The 20,663-nt window shown below is 49.8% G+C and overlaps 1 protein-coding gene across 1 annotated transcript; it reads right to left on the bottom strand.

Annotated features, from left to right (window-relative positions):
• Positions 1–8,979: 8,979 nt before the first annotated feature.
• LOC117876308 (integrin alpha-D-like) lies at positions 8,980–17,416 on the bottom strand. Its single transcript, XM_034768335.1, has 6 exons — positions 17,125–17,416; positions 10,926–11,040; positions 10,687–10,790; positions 10,402–10,466; positions 9,574–9,688; positions 8,980–9,151 (listed from the first exon to the last, which is right to left on the bottom strand). Exons 1-6 carry the CDS (start codon positions 17,159–17,161, stop codon positions 9,003–9,005), a joined length of 585 nt encoding a protein of 194 aa, XP_034624226.1. The 5' UTR covers positions 17,162–17,416; the 3' UTR covers positions 8,980–9,002.
• Positions 17,417–20,663: the final 3,247 nt, after the last annotated feature.

Raw genomic sequence — 20,663 nt, 5'->3', positions numbered from 1 at the left:
TTAAATTGCCAGCCTGAGGAAGCTGTCCCCTGCCGGTACAGTCGGCTGTGTACTGGCTCTTGCTGGTATGCCGTACCATACCGTACCGGCTTACTTGCACCTCTGGCTGAAGCCATAGGTTCCACCCCAGAGCCATCCCAAATGGTCTGATAAAAGTCCGGACGATATGTGTGATGAGCAGGGACCTTCAGCTTGCCACAGCCCATGGGGACTCTCTGGGGCTCACCAGATCATTAAGGAGTTCCAGATGTTCAGCCCATGCAACACTCCCCAGCTGCTCCAGATGTTCTGCAGGTGACATCATTCCTCAGCCCTCTCCAGATGTTCAGAACATGTAATAATATCTCTTCCTCTCTCCCCCAGTCCCTTCAGATGTTCAGGAGATGTGGCATTACCCCTGAACCATTCCCCCTTCCTCCGTCTCTGGCCCTTTTTGGGAATCTTTGCCTTTGCTTTTAACAAAAGCCTGATGAATGATTTTGGGAGGGCGCTGTACAGAGAACACTCCCTGATTTTAGCCCCTGGCCCCGTTCTCTGCTGGAGCAACATGGGGAAATGTTCCTGGGGACCTTTTCGGGGGGATATGGGCTGCACACCTTGCAGGGTCTGTGTGTGTGAGATGCCAATACACAGGAGGCAGTGGCCTGGATGGCTCACAGCACAATATGGAGCCACTTGTCCATTTTTAACCCTATAAAAGGGGACAAGTACTGGAACTGTCTAGCTCAACCCTCCCCTCCTCTTGTATCAGGAGAGCTCCATCTGGCCAGGATGGCTGCTGAGGGTCCCCCATAAACCTTCTCTTCTGAAATAGGGTCCCTGTATTGCCTGCAAAATGGGAATCAGCAGAAACAGTAGCCCACTATCTCCTTGAAAATTTACATTCCTCTAATCTCCCAGCAGAGGGCGCCCTGCCCCAAGGTTGGAACAATAAAGGACCACTTGTCATGCTGCAACCACCAGGGAAAATCAACTGCAGGGACTTCCCTGTGCTACGGGGGGGGGGGGGGGGGGGGGGGGGGAGGGAGAAGAAGAAGAACCCTCTCCTTCGCCCCATGGTGCAGCAGAGTTAGGAGAGATCCGATCAGATGTAGCCAACATAGGCTCCCCCACCAGGGGGATGTGGGCCAGGGGTGGGCTGGTGGAATATAGCCCCTCCCTGGGGACAGGGTATTATGTTCTCTAGGCCTTGTCGTTTAAAGGCAGGTCTCTCAGAAGCAGCATCCCCTGAGACACACTTCTCCAGCCGGGAGGTGGAAGACATTTATTGCTAGGCCCTACCAAATTCATGGTCCATTTTCATCAATTTTGTGGTCAGAGGGTTTTTAAATTGGTCAGTTTCAGGTTTTCAGATGTTTACATCTGAAATTTCACAGTGTTGCAGCCGTGGGAATCCCAACCCAAAAGGTACCCAGAGATGGGTGTGATCTCCCTCCCTGCCCCGAGCAGCCATGCAGGTGAAGAGGAAGTCCTGTCCCTTCCCAGCCCAGTGGGGACTAACGGCTCGGCGCTCCTGGCTGGGGCACTCCCAGAAGTACGGGGGAGATCTCATGGCAGGAGGGTCTCAGCTATGCTGGTGGAGGCTTTGGGGGCAGCAGTACCTTGTTAGCCAAGAGGGGATCTTGTTAGTGTGCTGAAGCTCTGGACCGGATTAGGATTTTAGGGCACCTGTCACCCATTGTGTCCCGTAGTCCTGTTTGCTACATGTGACTCTCTGCCTTTGTTACACTTAGAGCGGCTTTCTCTAGAAACGACTTGCTATTTAAAAAAACAAGAGCTGCTTTGAGAAAAATGTCTTGATATTTTATCATTAAGGAGACACAAGATGAACACACCAGCCCTCTACCAAGATGGTAGATGGTAATTTAGGAACTTTAATGAGACTATCTGGGAAACACATTTCTCTAGGATCTGAAAGCCCATAGTAGGCTTGAGGAATGACTGTGGGTAAGCCTACGCCATGGACTGCTTAGATTAATTATGTCATGGAAGTGATGATATAGGCCTTATAGCACTAAAGTGCCTGGACTTCTTGTCTTTCCTGAGTGGCACAGACATTATGTCACACTGCTTAGCGGACACAGCTTTCCAACAGCGGTCGCTCCAGTGCCAAACACCGAGAGAATATAACCCCTTTACTCCCACGTGAGAGTCCTGTTTACACATCTCTGGCATGCCAGGGTACAATCCAGGCTAATGAGCAGCTCTGTCACCTCCTGGCCCTGCAGCCTTGAGTGCCTTACAAAGTCTCACTGAAATAACTCCCACTTGGGCCACTCACAAACAGCCTAAGAGCATGCAACTCACACCCTGAGTGTCTGTGTGTAACTGCAGCCTGCTAACCACACCTGGGTTACACTCTGGCTCTCACCAGCCTGGGTTATACAGCAGGGTGACCCCAGCACACACCCAGTCTTAGATTTTCTCCCAGAAATCTATGTCCTGTACTGCCCAGCTCTCTCTTGGACCCTACAAATCATATTAAGTCCATCATTCCTGTAAGATTATTCCTGTGCCCACAAATTACCACTCCAAATCAGAGTTACCCAGACACTTCCATTCAAACACACTAGACTAGATAAAAGAATAAAACAAGTTTATTAACTACAAAGAGAGAGATTTGAAGTGAATCCAACTAATGAGGAATAAAAGTCAGAAATGGTTACAAAGAAAATAAAGATGAAACATTTACTGGTGCCTAACTTAAATTATATCCTATTCAAGCAAAATTTCTCACCACCTGCTTTCAGCTGCCTTCCAGATCAAACTGTGTACATCAGGCCCTCTTCCTCGGCATCCAGTGAATACTTCCTGTCTCTCTTCAGGTGCAGTGAATGCCATGGGCAGGGAAGGAGGGGTTGTTCCTCCTTTTTATAGTTTCAGTCTCACTCTTGAAAAACATTTCCAGTTGGGCACTAGGACACACAGAGTTTATGTGGAAGGACGTTCACGTTTTCCTCACATGATTGAGCTTCCTTTGTTTTCCTTCCTTCTTGATTACCGTTTACGGCTTAAATGCAAATTCAGGGAGGCACATTCCTTTCTTGAGACCACACCTGGTTGCCAACTTCTGCGTGAGCAAGGCTGTGGGGTTAGGAACAAGGGTCTATATCATCATACAGGGAAATCTTATAAAACTACATACAATATTGAGACACATTTTATCAGGACAATACTGATCAACAACTTGTGAGTTTTTGAATTATACCTCACAAGGCATACTTTGTACAAAGATTATTACAATAGTACGTAGGGTGTGAATACAGGAACGTATTTGGTCCCAGCCTCATTACTACATGTGGCAGGGAGTTCCTCAGGCTAAACCTGCAGAACAGAGACATTTATTTTTTCTTTTTCAATCAGATTTAAAAGTGATTTCATTCCCTTGTGTGGTGTGGAAGGTAGGACAGCACAGCCCCTGTCACTCCCANTCCGGGTGTCCATTCCCCACCCTTGGTATCTCGGCTGAACAGGATGACTTTGCCGGTGCTTTGGCATAGAGGGGCCCCGACCATATAGATGCTCTGTCCATTGGCTGTGATGACCTGAGATGAATAACCTCAAAGGAAAAGAGAGACATGGGGAGGTGACATGGGAAACAGCCATACAACAGCGTGATGGGTTGGAACGCCCCGTCTGGGATGCCACCTGATGTACTGGGTTTCACTGAGCCTCTCCTGCTCCACCAGCCTGGATTCCCGCTCCCTGTTTTGCTGAATTAGGCTCTCCGGTTATGCAGCACACACACAGGTAGGGCCACACCCAGCGGCAGACAGAGACTGAAGTCAGCTCTATGTGAGAGGACTCACCCGGAACTCACGTGCACACCCTTTGGGGAAATAAACTCAAAATAATACTGTCTTACACTGTCCAGAGAGATCTGCACAGTGCAAGCTCCTAAAAATTCACCCTCTCCCTCAATGTGGAGAGAGATGTGCACTGCTTCTTGCACCCCCAGGTATGAATTGCACAAACTGGGTCTTACTATAAACAAGAAAAAGCTTTATTAACTACAAAAGCTAAATTGTAAGTTATTATAGGGAAAGCAAACAGAACAAAGCAGATCATCTTAATAAATACATAAAACCTGCAAACTGAGCATAACACACTAGATAGTTAGGATACAAATTAGCAGATTCTCACCCTGAGTGATAAACAGGCAGCACATTCTTAAGGCACAAGTCGCCTTGGCTTTCCCAGGTTTTCATACTTAGGCTAAAAATCCCTCTAGCCTGGGACCATCACTTCCCACAGTTCCGTCCTTGCCCCTCAGATATTTCCAGGTGTGTTGTTGTAGGGAGAGTGAGGTCCCCCATGAAATCATTGTCCCCTTTTTATATCTTCTTCCCACTCGCTGTAAAGCTCTTTTGCTGTGACCTGGGCCAAACAGTTCCCATTGTGTAGTGCTATCTCTGAGAAATTTTGTACTGTACCCACTTCCTGGGGTAATCCATGTGCTTATGTGCATTTACTCAATAAGCCATTAACACTGTTTGGACTTTTTACCGTTGTACCTGAAAGGCAGCTTGTGGGTGTTGTGAACCTCACCACACGTTTCAGTAACACATACGTAGCCAAACTTCATAACTTCACATAGAACGATAACACATACAATCCAATGAGATTAATGTTCAGCAGATCAAGACTTTTAGAATAATCCCTCACAAGACATACTTTGTACAAACCATATCCTAATTACATGACAGTGGTGAATATTGGGGTGTCAGGGTGTCACAAACAGTACTACACAGAGATCCCTTCCCCAGAACTAAGATGCAGCCACCTCTGGGGTGATGAGCAGGGGATGTTTAAATAGGTAAGGGGAAATCTTTTTTTTTTTTTTTTTTTTTTTACCAAGGGAAGCATCATTCATGTCCCCAGAGGTTGTGGGTATGTTGTTGAAACTCAGCTTCCCACTGCTCCTGTACAGGTATATCCCACTGGACTAGTCATAGGCTCCCACCACTCCCAGCTCTGGATTCCCAGCAGCTCCCCGTCCCACAGAATCATAGAATATCAGGGTTGGAAGGGACCTCAGGAGGTCATCAAGTCCAACCCCCTTCTCAAAGCAGGACCAACCCCAATTAAATCATCCCAGCCAGGGCTTTGTCAAGTTGGACCTTCAAACCTCTAAGGATGGAGATTCCACCATCTCCCTAGGTAACCCATTCCAGTGCTTCACCACCCTCCTAGTGAAATAGCGTTTCCTAATATCCAACCTAGACCTCCCCCACTGCAACTTGAGACCATTAGTCCTTCTTCTGTCATCTGCCACCACTGAGAACAGCCGAGCTCCATCCTCTTTGGACCCTCCCCTTCAGGTAGTTGAAGGCTTCTATAAAATCTCCCCTCACTAGTCTCTTCTGCAGAGTAAATAAACCCAGTTCTCTAAGCCTCTCCTCATAATTCACGTGTCCCAACCCCCTAATCATTTTTGTCGATCTTTGCTGGACTCTCTCCAATTTACCCACATCCTTTCTGTAGTGGGGGCCCCAAAACTGGATGCAATACTCCAGATGTGGCCTCACCAGTGCCGAATAGAGGGGAATAATCAGTTCCCTCAATCTGCTGCCAGTGCTCCTACTAATGCAGCCCAATATGCCGGCCATCTCGACCTTGAAAACCCATTTCTAGAGCACCAGGGCCATTGCGGCCCCCGCCCCAGCTCTGTTACCTTCTAAGATTATGATCTTGTCCTGCAGCTGGGTCTCAATGCACTCGAGGGTGTTGAAATTGTCCACCCCGAAGATATGCTTCCTGGTGGGCTCAGAGGCGATATTCTGGAACTCCTTTTGGCCTTCACTGCCAACCTTCACAGAGCAGAGGGAGGTACAGTGGAGACAAGGGCATCAGCATCAATCACAGCCAAGAGCCCATGGCACGTAGCCACCCATCCTGAGCCCTGCTGGGCCCTCGATAGGCACGGCTTGGCCAGCACCCTGGGCTGCTCCAGTGAGTGGGGAGGTGGGGAGCTGAAACATCTTGGCACAAGTGTCACTCTGTTTTGAGGATACAGACCCACAAGCCTGAAGTTTTGGAACCTGCCTCATTTCAGCTCTGATTTGTGTCAGTTGCATCAGCAGTGAGGCAAAGAAAGCATCTTGCCATGGGGACTGTCAGCGCTCTGGGGACCTTTGTGATTCAATTTCCAGGGCGTAGTGAGGGGTGAGTGCGGGCAATGTCTCTGGGGGACGTCTCCAGGCAAGGGGTGAAGGGGTGGGACCACTGCGCTAGGCCGGGTGGGTTGTGTGCAGTCGGTTCAGCAGTGGAGTCAGGCACCTCCCAGTCACTGGCAGGAGCGGTGGCAGGGTTTTTGCCGACCTAGGTGGCAGCCCTCCTCCTCTGAGCATTTGGTGGTGGGGGTCCTTCTGCTCTGCGTCTTCGGGGCACTTCGGTAGCGGGTCCCGGAGCGAGTGAAAGACCCGCCGCCGAATTTCCGGTGAAGACCCAGAGCGGAAAGACCCTCCGTTGCCGAATTTCTGCCGAGAGCGGCAAAATGCCACCCCTCAAATCCTGCCGCCCTAGGCGACCGCCGGCCCTGGTCACTGGTTCCAGCAGGGATTACTGGGATCAGTTCTCTGGCCCATGCTACACAGGAGGTCAGACTAGATCATCGCAAAAGTCCCTTCTGGCCTGGGAATCTGTGACTCTAAACCCGAGTTTGTTGATGAAAGGCAGCTTACGTCGACCTACCTCGGTAAGCGGCCTCGCTAAAATGTAGCTCCCACCCATGTAACTCACCCACTGCACCGACTTCATAACTCCACTTCCACAAGAGGCATTGCTTTTAGGTCAATGTACTTAGGTTGATGCAGTGTCCATATAGTCACTGTGTGGCTAATATAGCCTGGGGCTCTGGCTGTTGGCCCCGGGCCATCGGGCTTCAGCGGTCAGTGCCCCACAATGCCCCGCACTGACAGTTAAATCAGTATAAGGTCCCCTGGTGAGGACGCACACTGCCAACAGGAGAGCAAAGTGGACATGAAAAAACGATTTAATTCCCGCGGTGGCTGTGTGATGACGTAACTTAATTCGACTTAAGTGTGTTGTGTAAACTTTCCCTTTGTCTTGCTGCTGATGCCCATTTCAGTCTCAGCAGTTTAATGGAGATAAATGTCAAGTGATTGAGATCAGTTTGGGGAGGATCAGAGCTGTTGTTTGAGCCCCAGGGATGTGCAAAATGGGCTTTATAAGAACTGGGTGACTTTGCTGTTTAACTGCGGGGGTTGGGGGGGGGTGTGACGAACTGGGACTGTTCTTGCTGGGGTGTGTGAATGCTGACAGGGGAGTGTGACTAGGATGGTCTGCATCGGGGGATGGGAGTCTGCCCAAGGGAACATACCTGAGCTTGTAACATGAGAACCCAGAGGGGTTGGAGGTCAGGTGACTCCGGGGCCCGGGAAACTGAACAAAGGCTGTGGGAGGGGTCGCTGAGAGGGGAGTGCTGGAAGCAGGCTGGAGAGATGGCTGGGAGGCAGAGATGGCCCTGACCCCCCAAAGGGGGGTGGGCTGGCATGCCCTGGGACCCCAAGCTGGACCTAACTAAGGGGGGCCCTGTTGTCTGTGCCTGCAAGACCTGTCTTGGACTGTATTCCTGTCATCCAAATAAACCTTCTGCTTTACTGGCTGGCTGAGAGTCATGGTGAATCGCAGGAAGCCGGGGGTGCAGGGCCCTGAGTCCCCCAATACTCCGTGACAGGGGGTTATCTCAGAAAGCCCTTGTTCAAATGACCCAGAATTTAGACCACTGATCTTAACCTGCATCCTCATGAGGCAAACCAAATTTTATGACAATCTGATCAGCACATGGACTGTAGGGCAGGCAGAAAACCCAACCTTTAACTAGAAAGTGTCGCTCAACCTGAACCACAGAGAAGCTCCAGCTCTCCTATAATGTCACACGTTGGCCCAGTTACAACCCAGGGAGTCAGTTCTTCTCCCTTATGTGATGGGAACCCCCTCCCCATCCCCTGTCCTCGGACACGGGCTCAGAACCATACTAGTTCTCCGCACGGCCGCAGCTCACCCCGATGGCGTAGCGGATGATCCCAGCTCTCTCAGCCTCAGGTATAACGTTTGAATAAGAAAGTGGGTCTCCATTTATCTTCCCATCTGTGATCACCATGAGAATCTTGGTGGCTTCATCCCGAGCGCCTCTCCCAGAGGTGAACAGCTCCCGCCTGGAAAAGGGGCGTGGGGAATGCATCGGAGGGTTATTGATACGTAACAACACCTAGCGCTCGTCCACTGCTTTGGCATTACAGTTCTCAAAGTCCTTTAAAAGGAGGTCACTGTCAATGAGTTTACCAATGGGGAAACTGAGGCACACTGTGGGTCTGTGACTTGCTCAGAAGCTCAGAGCTGGCAATAGACCCCTGGAGTCCTTGCTCCCAGCATCTCCCTCCCCGCTCTAACTTACTAGTGCTCATCCCCCTCCCAGAGTCGGGCACAGAGCCCAGGAGTCCTGATGCCCAGCCCCCTGCTCTAACCACTAGTCCCCAGTCCCTTCCCACAGCTGGGGATAGAACCCAGGGGTCCTGAGTCCCTGTCCCTCAGCTCACATGTCCTTACAGCCCATTCCCTGTGGAGTCAGCACAGGGAGGAGGGCAATACCTACACCACTTTCCGGATGGCGGTGGCCGTGTGTGTCAAACCCTTGAGCTGCACGACTGCCCTGACAAGGTCATCAGGGTTGCTGCTCCTCTTGTACTGTGAGAAGTCGAAATGCTCTTTAAATTCATCCGAGTACTGCATGAGGGCAAACTGCAGGAGATGGGGAGAAGAGAGAAAAACAACCCCAGGGGTGGAGGGTAAGAAAAGCAGGAATCAGACTCAGTTAAGGGCTGGGGCAGGCGGTCAGGATATAGCTGGTTCTGCAGGAATTTTTTCCTGGTTTTGGATGCAAAATCCATTGCTGCACCCTGCACCACAGCGCCCCCTAGCGCCGCACTGGGGCATTGGGGTCAGCACTGACTGCGGGGGGCAGGGTACGTAGTCAGGGTTCAGCCTCTGCCTGTTACCTGTGTGTTGGTTTTGCGGAAACGCTTCATGATCTCAGAGACAAACATCTTCATCTTTTCAAAGTCCACAGATGCGATGCTGCCCGAGCCGTCGATGAGGAGCGCTATGTCTGCGACATGTTTGGGGCACTCTGAGAGAGACGGGAATGAAGTAAGTTCTGACTCAACTCCACAAATATGGGAAACGCATCAGAAAGAGCTAGACCAGACCTATGGCGCATCTAACCTGATATCCCGCCCCCTGCCAACCACCCCGATCAGGCCACCCTCGGCCCCTCTGTTGTAATATCATCCTGTCCCTGCCATGGAGAGGTCCTGAGAGTAGAGCATGACATGCACTGGGATGAAAAAAATACACCCCACCCGCCTCGCTGAGCTGTGACAGAACCCAGGAGTCCTGACTCCCAGCTCCTACTGACATGCTGAATCAAACCAATGAGCTCCTCTAGCCTGGTATCCCACCCCCTGTCAGACACTGGGCCCCGCCACCTTCCCATGGCCTGTGACCACAGGGTGTAAGTGTCCTCACACATGCCACAGTGTCACCCCTCACCTGGCTGGGTGTCCGGGATGCGCTGGAGTTGCGAGAAGCTCTGCTGCAGCGGGTAGCAGTTGTGACTGACGTACTTGTTCTCCCCACAGGCCTGATGCTCCATGGGGATGCACACCTGGGGCATGAGAAGGCACGGGGTCAGTAGGTGCCCCTCTGAACAGAGCACTGAGGGTGGGGAAGAGAGCCTGGGGCCTGATCCCTCCCCCCCCCCATGGATATGCAGGGAAAGGCCCTGCCAGGGCAGGAGCCTCCTTGGGGCAGACAGGACCTCAGCAAGTCCCAGCACCTAACTCCGAAAGGAGACAGGGGAGTCACATGGGGGCATCACCTGCTTACCACACTCCCTGCTATAGCAGTGTCTAATCACTGTTGCCATGGCAATGTCACCCGCTTGCCATGCTCCTTGCTATGTCCATGTACAGTCACTGTCACCATGGAGACAAGCCAGTTACAACACTTCCTGCTACATCAGCACACAGTCACTGTCACCATAGCAACATCAGCCAGATGCCTCCATCCCTCACAACATCATCTCACGGGGTCACTGTTGCCAAAGCGAGGATACCTGGCTACCACCATTCCCCATGGCATCATTCTACCACCCTCCAGTTACAGGTGTTACCAACAGCCCTCGCACAGTTATTGTGTAGTCATGGGGATGTCACCCAATTGTCACCTCTGCACCATTGCTCCAGCCACACTGACACCGCCCAGTTACTACCATCCATGAGTATTGGGGTTTGGGGAGGGAGCTGTCCCATGGAATGACGAGGGAGAAAATGTCGGACCCCAGTCCCAGCACCCATCTCCCCTGGGTGTGGTACCTACCTGGAACTGGGAGCCTTGGGCAGCCAGAGACAAACTGAGGGACATGTCCATGGCATCTGGGGACCCTGACAGGGGACAGATGCACACCAGGGTGAGCAAATAAATTCCACTCCACTCCCAGAGGTGAGGATAGAAATGAGTATTTCTGGTTCCCAGCCCCCCCCCCCCCCCCCCGCTCTAACCCACTAGACCCCCCCTTCCCTCTCATAGCTGGTCACAGAACCCAGGAGTCCTGACTCCCACCCCAATCCTATTGCTGCCCCCCACAGTACAGGGTGCCCCTACTCTGGATGGGGATCTCCTGGCAGCGTCTGGAGTCCGGGTCGCACTTGTAGACTTTGCCTGTTTCATTCACATTTCCTGTCTGCAGAGGGGCCCCGATGATCAGCCTGTGGGGAAAAAGTATGGGGGCTCAGGGGATACCCCACACTGCCAGGGGACTGAGGCCCAGGGGAGGCAGCCCAGCCACACATGCCCCTCAGCGTTGGGCACAAGTCATGTGGGGTCCCATGTTCGGCCCTTACCCCCCGCCGCTGGCACTCCCGATCTGCAACATGCTTTGCCCAAACCCTTCAGCTGTCTCCTGGAAGGTGATGGGTCCCTCCATGTCCACACTGAATCCATGGCTCGGTGCCAGCACTGCAGGGTTAAACGGTCTCCAGTTAGAACTTCCCCTATGAAGACCATGCCAGTGGCTGGGGCTTTCTGGCTATGGGATTGCATTCTAGCCCTTTTACGTAGGGACTGTCCAGTTTGGCCCATGTACATGAGAAATGGACATAAATCAGATATTAGGAATGGCAATATACAAAAACCTGTAGGAGAAAACTTCAATCTCCCTGGCCACACAATAGCAGATTTAAAGGTAGCCATCATGCAGCAAAAAAAAAAAAAAACCTTCAGGACCAGACTTCAAAGAGAAACTGCTGAGCTTCAGTTCATTTGCAAATTTGACACCATCAGCTCAGGATTAAACAAAGACTGTGAATGGCTAGCCAACTACAGAAGCAGTTTCTCCTCCCTTGGTGTTCACACCTCAACTGCTAGAAGAGGGCTTCATCCTCCCTGATTGAACTAACCTCGTTATCTCCAGACTGATTCTTGCCTGCATATTTATACCTGCCTCTGGGAATTTCCACTACATGCATCTGATGAAGTGAGTATTCACCCACGAAAGTTTATGCTCCAATACGTCTGTTAGTCTATAAGGTGCCACAGGACTCTTTGTTGCTTTTTGCAGATCCAGACTAACACAACTACCCATCTGATACTTGACAGTGATGAAGAATTCACCACAACTCTTGGCAAACCGTTCCAATGGTGAATTACACTTGCTGTTAAAACTGTCGGCTTTATTTGCAGTCACAGGCCATGTCTACACTACCACTTATGTCGGCAAAACTTATGTTGCTCAGGGGTGTGAAAAAAAAACACCCCTGAGTGACACAAGTTTAACCGCCATCAGTGGTAATGTGCAGAAAGAGATGGCGGCAGAAGAGCTTCTCCCACCGACATAGCTGCTGCCGCTCATTGAGATTATTTAATTACCTTGACCAGAGAGCTCTCGCCCATCAGCATAGAGCGGCTACACGAGTGATCTTACATTGGCACGGCTGCATTGGTAGAGCTGTGCTGCTGTCAGATCGCTAGTGTAGACATGGCCTTAGATTGTCTAGTGTCAACTTTCAGCCATTCGATCATGTTAGACCTTTACCTGCTAGATTAAAGAGACCAATGTTAAATATTTGTCCTCCTCATAGCTACTCAGATTGGGATTAAGTCAGCCCTTAACCTTCCCTTAACTAGACTGAGTTCCTTGAGTCTATCACTATGAGGCAGGTTTTCCAATCCTTTCGTTAGTCTCCTGGCACTTCTCTGACCCCTCTCCAATTTATCGACATCCTTTGTGAATTTTGGGCACCTGAACTGGACTCACTATTCCAGCAGCAGTCACACCAAGGCCGTATACAAAAGTAAAATAATCGCTCTGCTCCTACTCGAGGGTCCCCTGTTCATACAGAGATCGCATTAGCCCGTTTGGTCACAGCATCGCATTGGTCAGTTTGTGTTGCAGGAGTCAAAGCTGAGTCCCTCCAAACTCATGTCACACACAAAACACCAAACTGTCAGTGGCTGGCTACACTGAACCCCAACCACACAGGGTATCTAACTCTCCTGATGCAAAGCTCCCCTATGGGACTGACTGGGAGAAGGGAGTGAGTGGGGAAACCCCTCCTCGACTGGCTGTCTTTCCCCACATCCCTCACCTCCTGGAGAAATGCTTCTGCAGGAGGCAAGCAAGGCCAAGAGGAATTGTGGGAGAGAAGTAGGGATGTAATAATCTCTCAGGGTGGCTCTGCTCTTCTCCCCTTTCCCCTGCCTGCTCCATTCCTGTAAGCCCGGACCTGGGAAGCAGAGTCCCGTGCTTGGAGCTGCCCCCTTTAGGTTTGGAGGCGGTAAAGAGCCTCCAGATTTGCAGGAGGAGCAAATGTGGGGCAAGGTGGGGTGCAGAATTGTGAGGCTGGTGGGCGGGGTTGGAAAATTGTGGGGCTGGCTGGACAAAAGGGGTGCTGGGAGAGTGGGGGCAGGCTCCCCCAATTTCCCTTTCTTAGGCCTTGTCTCCCAGTGTGCCTCAAAGCCCCAAGTCTGTCATCCTTATTCTCAGCCACCACAAAGTCTGCCCTCCCCCAGGCCCTGCGAGGTCCCAGCCTCACACACAGAGCAGACGTGACTTTGAAGCAGGAGGAACCTGTGGTGGCTTTATAGCAATTACTGTGCCAACCTCGTCCACTTCTTGCCCACCAACCCCATTCCCAGCCCACATCCTACCAAGCACACATGCCGCATGGAGAGGGAGAGTCATACACACCCCCATGCCCTCCCAAAGAGACCCAACAAATGCCCACATCTCAGTGCCGGGTAAGCGAATCGCTGTACAAACAGCTCCTATGCCCCACCCCAGAAGTGCCTGCATCCCAGTGCCAAATAACTTCATGGATTCCATGCCAGCAAAATATGGATTTCATGTGCATTGTAACATGTTTTGATGTGATATTTTCTAACAAAACAACCTCTGTAGAATGAGAATTATAATCCGGGTCAAAACATAGTCTTCACCCGCATATGCAAATATATCCACACCAACTTTAGACCACGCCCTGAACTGTTCATTGCTTATCAACATAGCCTCTTTTACTCTGTTTAGGTTGGCACTGGGGGCCTGTTTCACACATTTTAACAATTTCTCTCTCTCTCATTGTTCATTTGTGGCCAATACCATATCTCTCCGGCTCTGCACTTACATTTCTCCATGTCCAAGCGTCTTTCATGTCCTCTTGTGAGCATGTCAGCTGGGAACGTGTTGATATGTAAGGTCTTGACCACCCGATGTTAATAGCCTTGAATACCCTCAGTAAACTCCCATCCCTAGCTATTGCTTCAGCGAATTCATTCCAAAACCTTTCTGAGACTGAGCACCAGACCCACACCTGTCTCAGAGCTGGGAATAGAGCCCAGGAGTCCTGACTCCCAGATCATTCAAGCTTCCCTTTTTCTAGTCCTTGAGGGCCATTTTACATGAATCATACCATGCATTCATTTGCATAGCAGCAGAAACTCCCAAGTGAAGACTAACTATCAGGAACGGATTTAGCACTGGTGAATGAAGCCCTTGATTTATCTCTTGCTGACCCAGATTCATAGGGGGCAGCGGGGAACACTTTCTGTAGGGTAGCAGGGGCAGATCAGCCTTCATAGAATTACAGACCATAACGCCAGAAGGAACCACTTTGAGCATCAATCTGACTTCCTATGTAACACAAGCCAGAGAGCTTCTGTGAATTAATGCCTGTTTGAACCAGACTGGAACATTTAGAAAAATATCCAGTCTTGATTTGAAATTTCCAGTGACAGGGTGTTAGACCCTCAGCAGGGGCCTTTTTACGGGATGGGGGAGCAGGCAGATACTGGACACAGTGCTGCTATATAATACTTTAAATACTTTTTATGGTTTACAAAATGGATCTTATTTATTTTACATTTATACCCCAAACATACTATACCAGAGCCCAGTAGTTAGACGTTTTGATGGTTAGTTGGGGTTTAGTTACAAGGTGCGGGGAGTTTACAAGTACCACACCACATATAAACAGGGCTTTGGATTATTGAAAGACTTGAAATTGCAAATGTGTGAAGCTTTTATTTATAATTTACTTTGTGATGTTATTCGTTTTTTGTTTTTGTTGTTTTGGGCCTTTACCCTTTGTTTTAAAGAGACAATTTTGGGCAGGCTGCCATGATCCAACACACGCCATTTTTAAAATGTTTATACATTTTTATAGCAGTTCCACTGGTGTTATTTCCTTATCTGCAGATTATTCATTTTTTCCAAGGACATAACAAAGTTGTTTGGTACAAATAGGTTTTGACCGCTTGACCTTTAAGTTCTTGCTTTGGTTGCTAAAATGCAGGTCATGGACTCAGGTTTCAAACACACAACAGCCACACTAGACCCCATGGCCTATAACATGTTACATAGATATATAGATTTTTTATATCCCAATATTCCCCCTTTTGGTACATGATTAATACCATTAATTATTATATTACTTTATAATTTTGCAAGCAATTTAATTTTATATATTATTTGCCTTAGAACTTTTTGTTGCTTTTTTATTTGGCACTATAAACATAACATAACAGAGGTTAATAACATTATTAATATAAATAGTATAACCATAGGTTGTAACATTAAATTGGGAAAAGCTGTAAAACTTGGAAGACCATTTTTAAAAAACATTATACCAATGGTGGACTGTTAGTTTTTGGGGTGTTGTTTTTTTTAAAAATTTTAATATTTGGCCATTGTGGACTGGAATGTTTTTTTTTTTTTAACTGAGCAGATTTAGATATAATTCACTTTGTGATGTCATTAGTCTTGTGTGTCTGTTGTCTTTGGCCTTCACCCTCTGTTCCAAAGAGATAGCCCTGGACAGGCGGCCATGATCCAAGATTCACCATTTCCTCCAATTCTTATACATTTTTATAACAGTCCTGCTGGAGTAATTTCCTTATCTGCTGATTTTTCATTTTTTTCAACGTGTTTTGTACAAATAGGTTTTGACCACTTGATCTTGAAGTTCTTGCTTTGGTTGCCAAAATGCAGGTCATGCACTCATGTTTCAAACACACAACAGATACACTAGGCCCCATAGCATATATCATATTACATATTATATCCCAACAAAGGAATCCACCATCACCCTCAGTAAATTGTTGCAGTGGTTAATTACTCTTGCTGTTAAAAATGTTACGCCTTATTTCCAGTCTAAATTTGTCTAGCTTCAACTTCCAAGGGCATTAGATTGTGTTAGACCTTTGTCTGCTAGACTGAAGAGTCCATCATCAAACATTTGTTCCCCAGGTAGGTATTTACAGACTGAGATAAGCACTCATCAGTCTTCACTTCATTCATCTAATTAGTGATAGATTGAGCGCCTTGAGTCTCTCAGGGAGGTTTTCTAATGTTTCAATCATTCTCATGGCTGTTCTCTGAACCCTCTCGAATTTATCAACATCCTTCTTGAACTCTGGGCTCCAGAACTGGCCACAGGAGTCCAGCAGTGGTTGCACCAGGACCAAATACAGAGGTAAAATAAACTCTCCGCTCCTACCCGAGATTCCCCTGTTTATGCATCCAAGGGTTGGCCGCAGCATTGCACTGGGAGCAACTTGGCCCAGGCAGTTCTTGGTCTCTCTGCCAAGTCTATCAATTAGTACAGGGTGGCATGGTAAGCTTGTGGGAGCCATAGCTGGGACCCACCAAACTCATGTCACACAAGAAACACCAAACAGCCAATCAGTGGCAAAAGTGAATCCCTAACGCACAGCATAGCCAACTCCCCTAAGGCAGAGTTCTCCTCCCTTCTTCCCTCACCCTCCCTGCAAGGCGAGGCCTGGGAAGGAGAATCCCCTTGGAGCTGCCCCCTCCAGGCTGAGGAGGTGGTAAAGACCCTCCGGAGCTATAGGAGGAGAAGATATGGAGCAAAGTGGGGCTGGGTGAGGACTGGGGGCAAAGGAGCTGAGGGTGGGGGAGGAGCTGAGGTGTCCTCCCCCATTCTTCCCTTCATCCCCTTTTCAGACCCCATCTCCCAGTCTGTCCCCCCTTCCCAGCCAATTCCCCTCATCTTCAGCCACCCCAAAGTCTGCCCCGCTCCATTCCCTGACGGGTCCAGGCCTCACAGACAGAAGAGATGTCACTTTGAAGCAGGGGGAAGTGGCTGTGGTTTTACACAAGGACTGAGCAATTGCAAACACTGCATCCACTTTACACCTGACGGACACTCCTCACTCCCCCCATCCTAATGAGCACACATGCCCCACAGAGACGGGGAGTCGCACCTGTGACCCTCTCCCATCCCAGAGAGTCTGGAGGGAACAGAACAGAGATGGAACTAGAACCCAGGAGTCCTGATTACCAGCTCTCCCCCACACAAGACACTAGAGCCCCATTCCTCTCCCAGAACTGAGGAGAGAACCCACAAGTCCTGATGCACAGGCCTCCTGCTGTACCCCACCGACCCCATGCCTCTCCCACAGCCAGCCAAGGAAAGGACCCAAGAGTCCTGAGCATCCAACTGCTCCCATCCCCCTGCCAGAGGGGTACTTGCTGGGCACCCAGGTGGAGGAGCCCAGCTTTTTCCAGTCCCTCTGGCTGGCACTTACCTGCACACAGGTATAGGAGCAGAGGCAGGGGGTCCATCCTGTGCTCAGTGAGGGGTGTGTGTGGAGCAGGGATGCTCTTGTAGGATGTGAGAGGTTCAAGGGCACTACTTGGAAAAGAAGCAGCAGAGTGCAGAGGAAAGAGAAGTGATACCTGAAAAGAGAGAAACACTGCCAGGGGTGGAGGGGGGACTCAGGGTGTTATAGGGTGGGAACACAACAGAGAAGACGGAAGGAAAAAGTCAACTACACTGAAACACCCAACTGGTCAGTCACACACACAGCTGTGTGGAGACAGATGAAAAACAAACAAATAAAACGATCAAACACACACACTCTGAACTGCGACCTCCCCTTCCCCTTCCCCCTCCCCCTCCATGCTAGTGGTCAGCTAGTCATTTCCCCCTCCCTCCCGGCCTTTGTAAATTCAAACACCCTCTAGTTTCAAATCTTGGAGAAAATACTGTGCACACACCTATCCTGAAACAAACACACATGCAGCCTGCCAAACAGACAACTGGACAGAGACACAGACACACACAGCTACACTGAGACAGACAACAGATACGCAATTAGAAACACACCTGGAGTGAGATATGCACACAGCTAAACAGACACACTCACGAACTCAGGGCTATACTTGGGCAGATGCAGAATACGCAGCTGCATAGGGCAGGGCACCTGAAAATTTGGGGCACCCCTGGGTCTTAATATCCACCCATCCACCTCCTCCTATGCCTGTTTTATGGCAACTGCAGCCTGGTGAGTCTTCCTCTGGAGGGGATCTAGGCCTTGTCTACACTGGCATGTTGGAGCGCATTAAATCAGCCCCGGGCACCATAACTCCTGAGGTGTCCACACTGGCAAGGCACGTAGAGTGCCGGACCCCGCGTCTGGAGCGCCCCTGGAAACCCACCTCCATGAGAGGCATAGAGCTTGCTGCGCCCAGCTGAAGTGCTGCGGTGCCAGTGTGGACACCCTGTTCTATTACTGTGCTCTGATTGGCCTCCGGGATGTGTCCCACAATTCCTGTTCTAGTCACTCTGGTCATCAGTTTGAACTCTACTGCCCTGGCCTCAGGTGACCAACCGTCAGACTTGTTGTGACGGGTTTGGTCACCTGATGTGCTGAAATTATCTCTGAGCCCATTTCTCCTGGCAGCTTGGGATTTCCAGAACCCTGTCTTGTTGAAGCAGACACGCTAGCCTGCTCAACACAGATCTAGGGTTTGGGTCAAGCCCGCAAAGCTGTAGACGTCACTGAAAACAGCTCAGCAGATTACTTGTCTCCAGCACCCAGACACTCAGCTCCAAATGGGATCCGAAGCCCAAATAAAACTGTTTTACTCTGTATAATGCTTATACAGGGTAAATTAGTAAATTGTCTGCCCTCTATTACACTGATAGAGAAATAGACACAGCTGTTTGCTTCTCCAGGTATTAATCACTTACTCTGCGTTTATTAATAAACAAAAGTGATTTTATTAAGCATAAAAAGTAGGATTTAAGTAGTTTCGAGTAATAATAGACAGAACAAAGTAAGTCACAAAGCAAAATAAAGCAAAAACGCACACGTCTAAGCCTAATACACTAAGAAACTGATTACAGGTAATATCTCACCCTCAAAGATGTTCCAATAAGCTTCTTTCACAGACTAGACTCCTTCCTAGTCTGGGCCCAATCCTTTCCCCTGGTACATTCCTTGTTAGTTCCAGCAGACATCTCAGGTGGTAAACAGGAGTTTCCTCATGACTGGCAGCCCCCTTTGTCCTGCTCCACCCCCTTTTATATCTTTGGCACAAGGCAGGAACCTTTTGTCTGTGCTTGTCCCCACCCCTGCCTCATCCATGGAAAAGTACAAGGACTAAGATGGATTCCAGTATCATGTGATATGGTCACATGTCTCTGAGACCTCTACTGTCCATTCCTCCTGGGTTGGCCCCAAGGTACACAGGAAGGCTTGCAGGTAAATAAACCATTTACAATCAATTCTCCTAGTCAATGGGAGCCATCAAGTTCCTTATGCCCCATTGATGGCCCTCACCTGGTGTGACTACAACAGTGATACAAGTTTATATCTTATTTCCCTAACTCCAGACATAGAAATAATACATGCAAACAAATAGGATGAACACACTCAGTAGATTACAAGCTTTCTACTGACCTTCTGCATAAAGCATATTCCAGTTACATCATATTCACATTCATAAGCATATTTCCATAAAGCATATAGAGTGCAGTGTCACGCCGGCCCTTTAAATTCTCTGGGAATTTTGAAAGTCCCCTTCCGTGGAGTGCTCTCAGCGTATCTTTCCAGGTGACCATGCCTCCATGCGCCAGGCGATCCCCAGCATGGAGCAATGCCGAGGTGCTGGACCTCATCGGCATTTGGGGAGAGGAGGCTGTCCAGTCCCAGCTGCGCTCCAGCCGTAGGAATTATGATACCTATCAAGGACCATGACCGAAAGGGGCCATGACCGGGACACAGTACAGTGCAGAGTTAAAGTGAAGGAGCTGCGGAACGCCTACCACAAGGTGCGGGAGACAAACCGCCACTTCGGTGCTGCCCCCACGACCTGCCGGTTCCACAAAGAGCTGGATGTGATACTTGGGGGCGACCCCACCTCCATTCCGAAGAGCCACCAGAAGAGCACTTCAGAAGACATGGCAGCCCAAAGTGCAACAAGCCAGGAGGAGGAAAGGGGGAGCGAGGGTGCTGAGGAGGAAGGGGGCCCAGAGGCAGAGGACGGCCTGGTATCCCTAGATGCATGCAGTCAGGAGCTGTTTTCAAGCCCGGAGGAAGCTTACCAATCACAGCATCCAGTGCTTAGGGAAGAGCAAACAGCAGAGGAGGTGCCCGGTAAGCGGCTTTGATTTTGTGAAGGGAGTTGTTGGGTGCGGGCTGTTGGGGCGAGGAGGGTTGCAGAAAGAAGGCTTGGCTGTGTGCATGCCTAGTGCAGAATAGGACGTTGATTTACTCTCTCACATCGCGGTAATCGGCCTCAGTGATCTCATCGAAGGTCTCATGCAGAAGCTGGGCACTTCGCTTATGCAGGTTCCTTGGCAGAGTTACTGTGCTTCTTGTCCCAGTCAGGCTAACATGTCCGCACCACTGTGCCATGAGGGGCGGGGGGACCATTGCTGCACACAGGCAAGTCACATAAGGGCCAGGGCGGAAGCCGCATTCTTGCAGAAGACCCTCCCTTGCTTCCCAGGTCACCCTCAGCAGCGAGATATCTTCCAGGATGAACCCAGCCTGTTGGAAAATGTGGGGACAGTGTTGAGTGTAGGGGCCCCATGCAGCCGTTGGCTCTCCCCAAGACACAGGACTCCAGGGGACAGTACAGCCCTGGAACAATCAGTTCCCCCTGCCCCTGTGGTTACTCACCATTTCGGGGCTCCTGTGGGTTATGTGCGCTCGCCTTGGGACAGGCAGTTTGTGCTATTGTGTGCACTGTGCTTGTCTTTAAGTTCAGTCGAATCATTACTCTGTCTAGCATTAACAATGCTGCCTCTGTAAAATGTTGCATTTTGGCCTCCCAG

This window comes from Trachemys scripta, chromosome 4 (assembly GCF_013100865.1).
Source record: "Trachemys scripta elegans isolate TJP31775 chromosome 4, CAS_Tse_1.0, whole genome shotgun sequence".
Classification (NCBI taxonomy): domain Eukaryota; kingdom Metazoa; phylum Chordata; order Testudines; family Emydidae; genus Trachemys; species Trachemys scripta.
This window is presented reverse-complemented; position numbering and strand designations above follow the sequence as displayed.

What these genes read in the sequence shown, in the direction of transcription:
- LOC117876308 (XM_034768335.1), bottom strand. Translation starts at nt 17,161, where the DNA reads ATGGACCCCCTGCCTCTGCTCCTATACCTGTGTGCAG. An exon ending in GCTCCTATACCTGTGTGCAG is followed by an intron (nt 11,041 to 17,124) that starts GTAAGTGCCAGC and finishes TTAACCCTGCAG; the next exon opens with TGCTGGCACCGAGCCATGGA. An exon ending in CCAGGAGATCCCCATCCAGA is followed by an intron (nt 10,467 to 10,686) that starts GTAGGGGCACCC and finishes GTCCCCTGTCAG; the next exon opens with GGTCCCCAGATGCCATGGAC.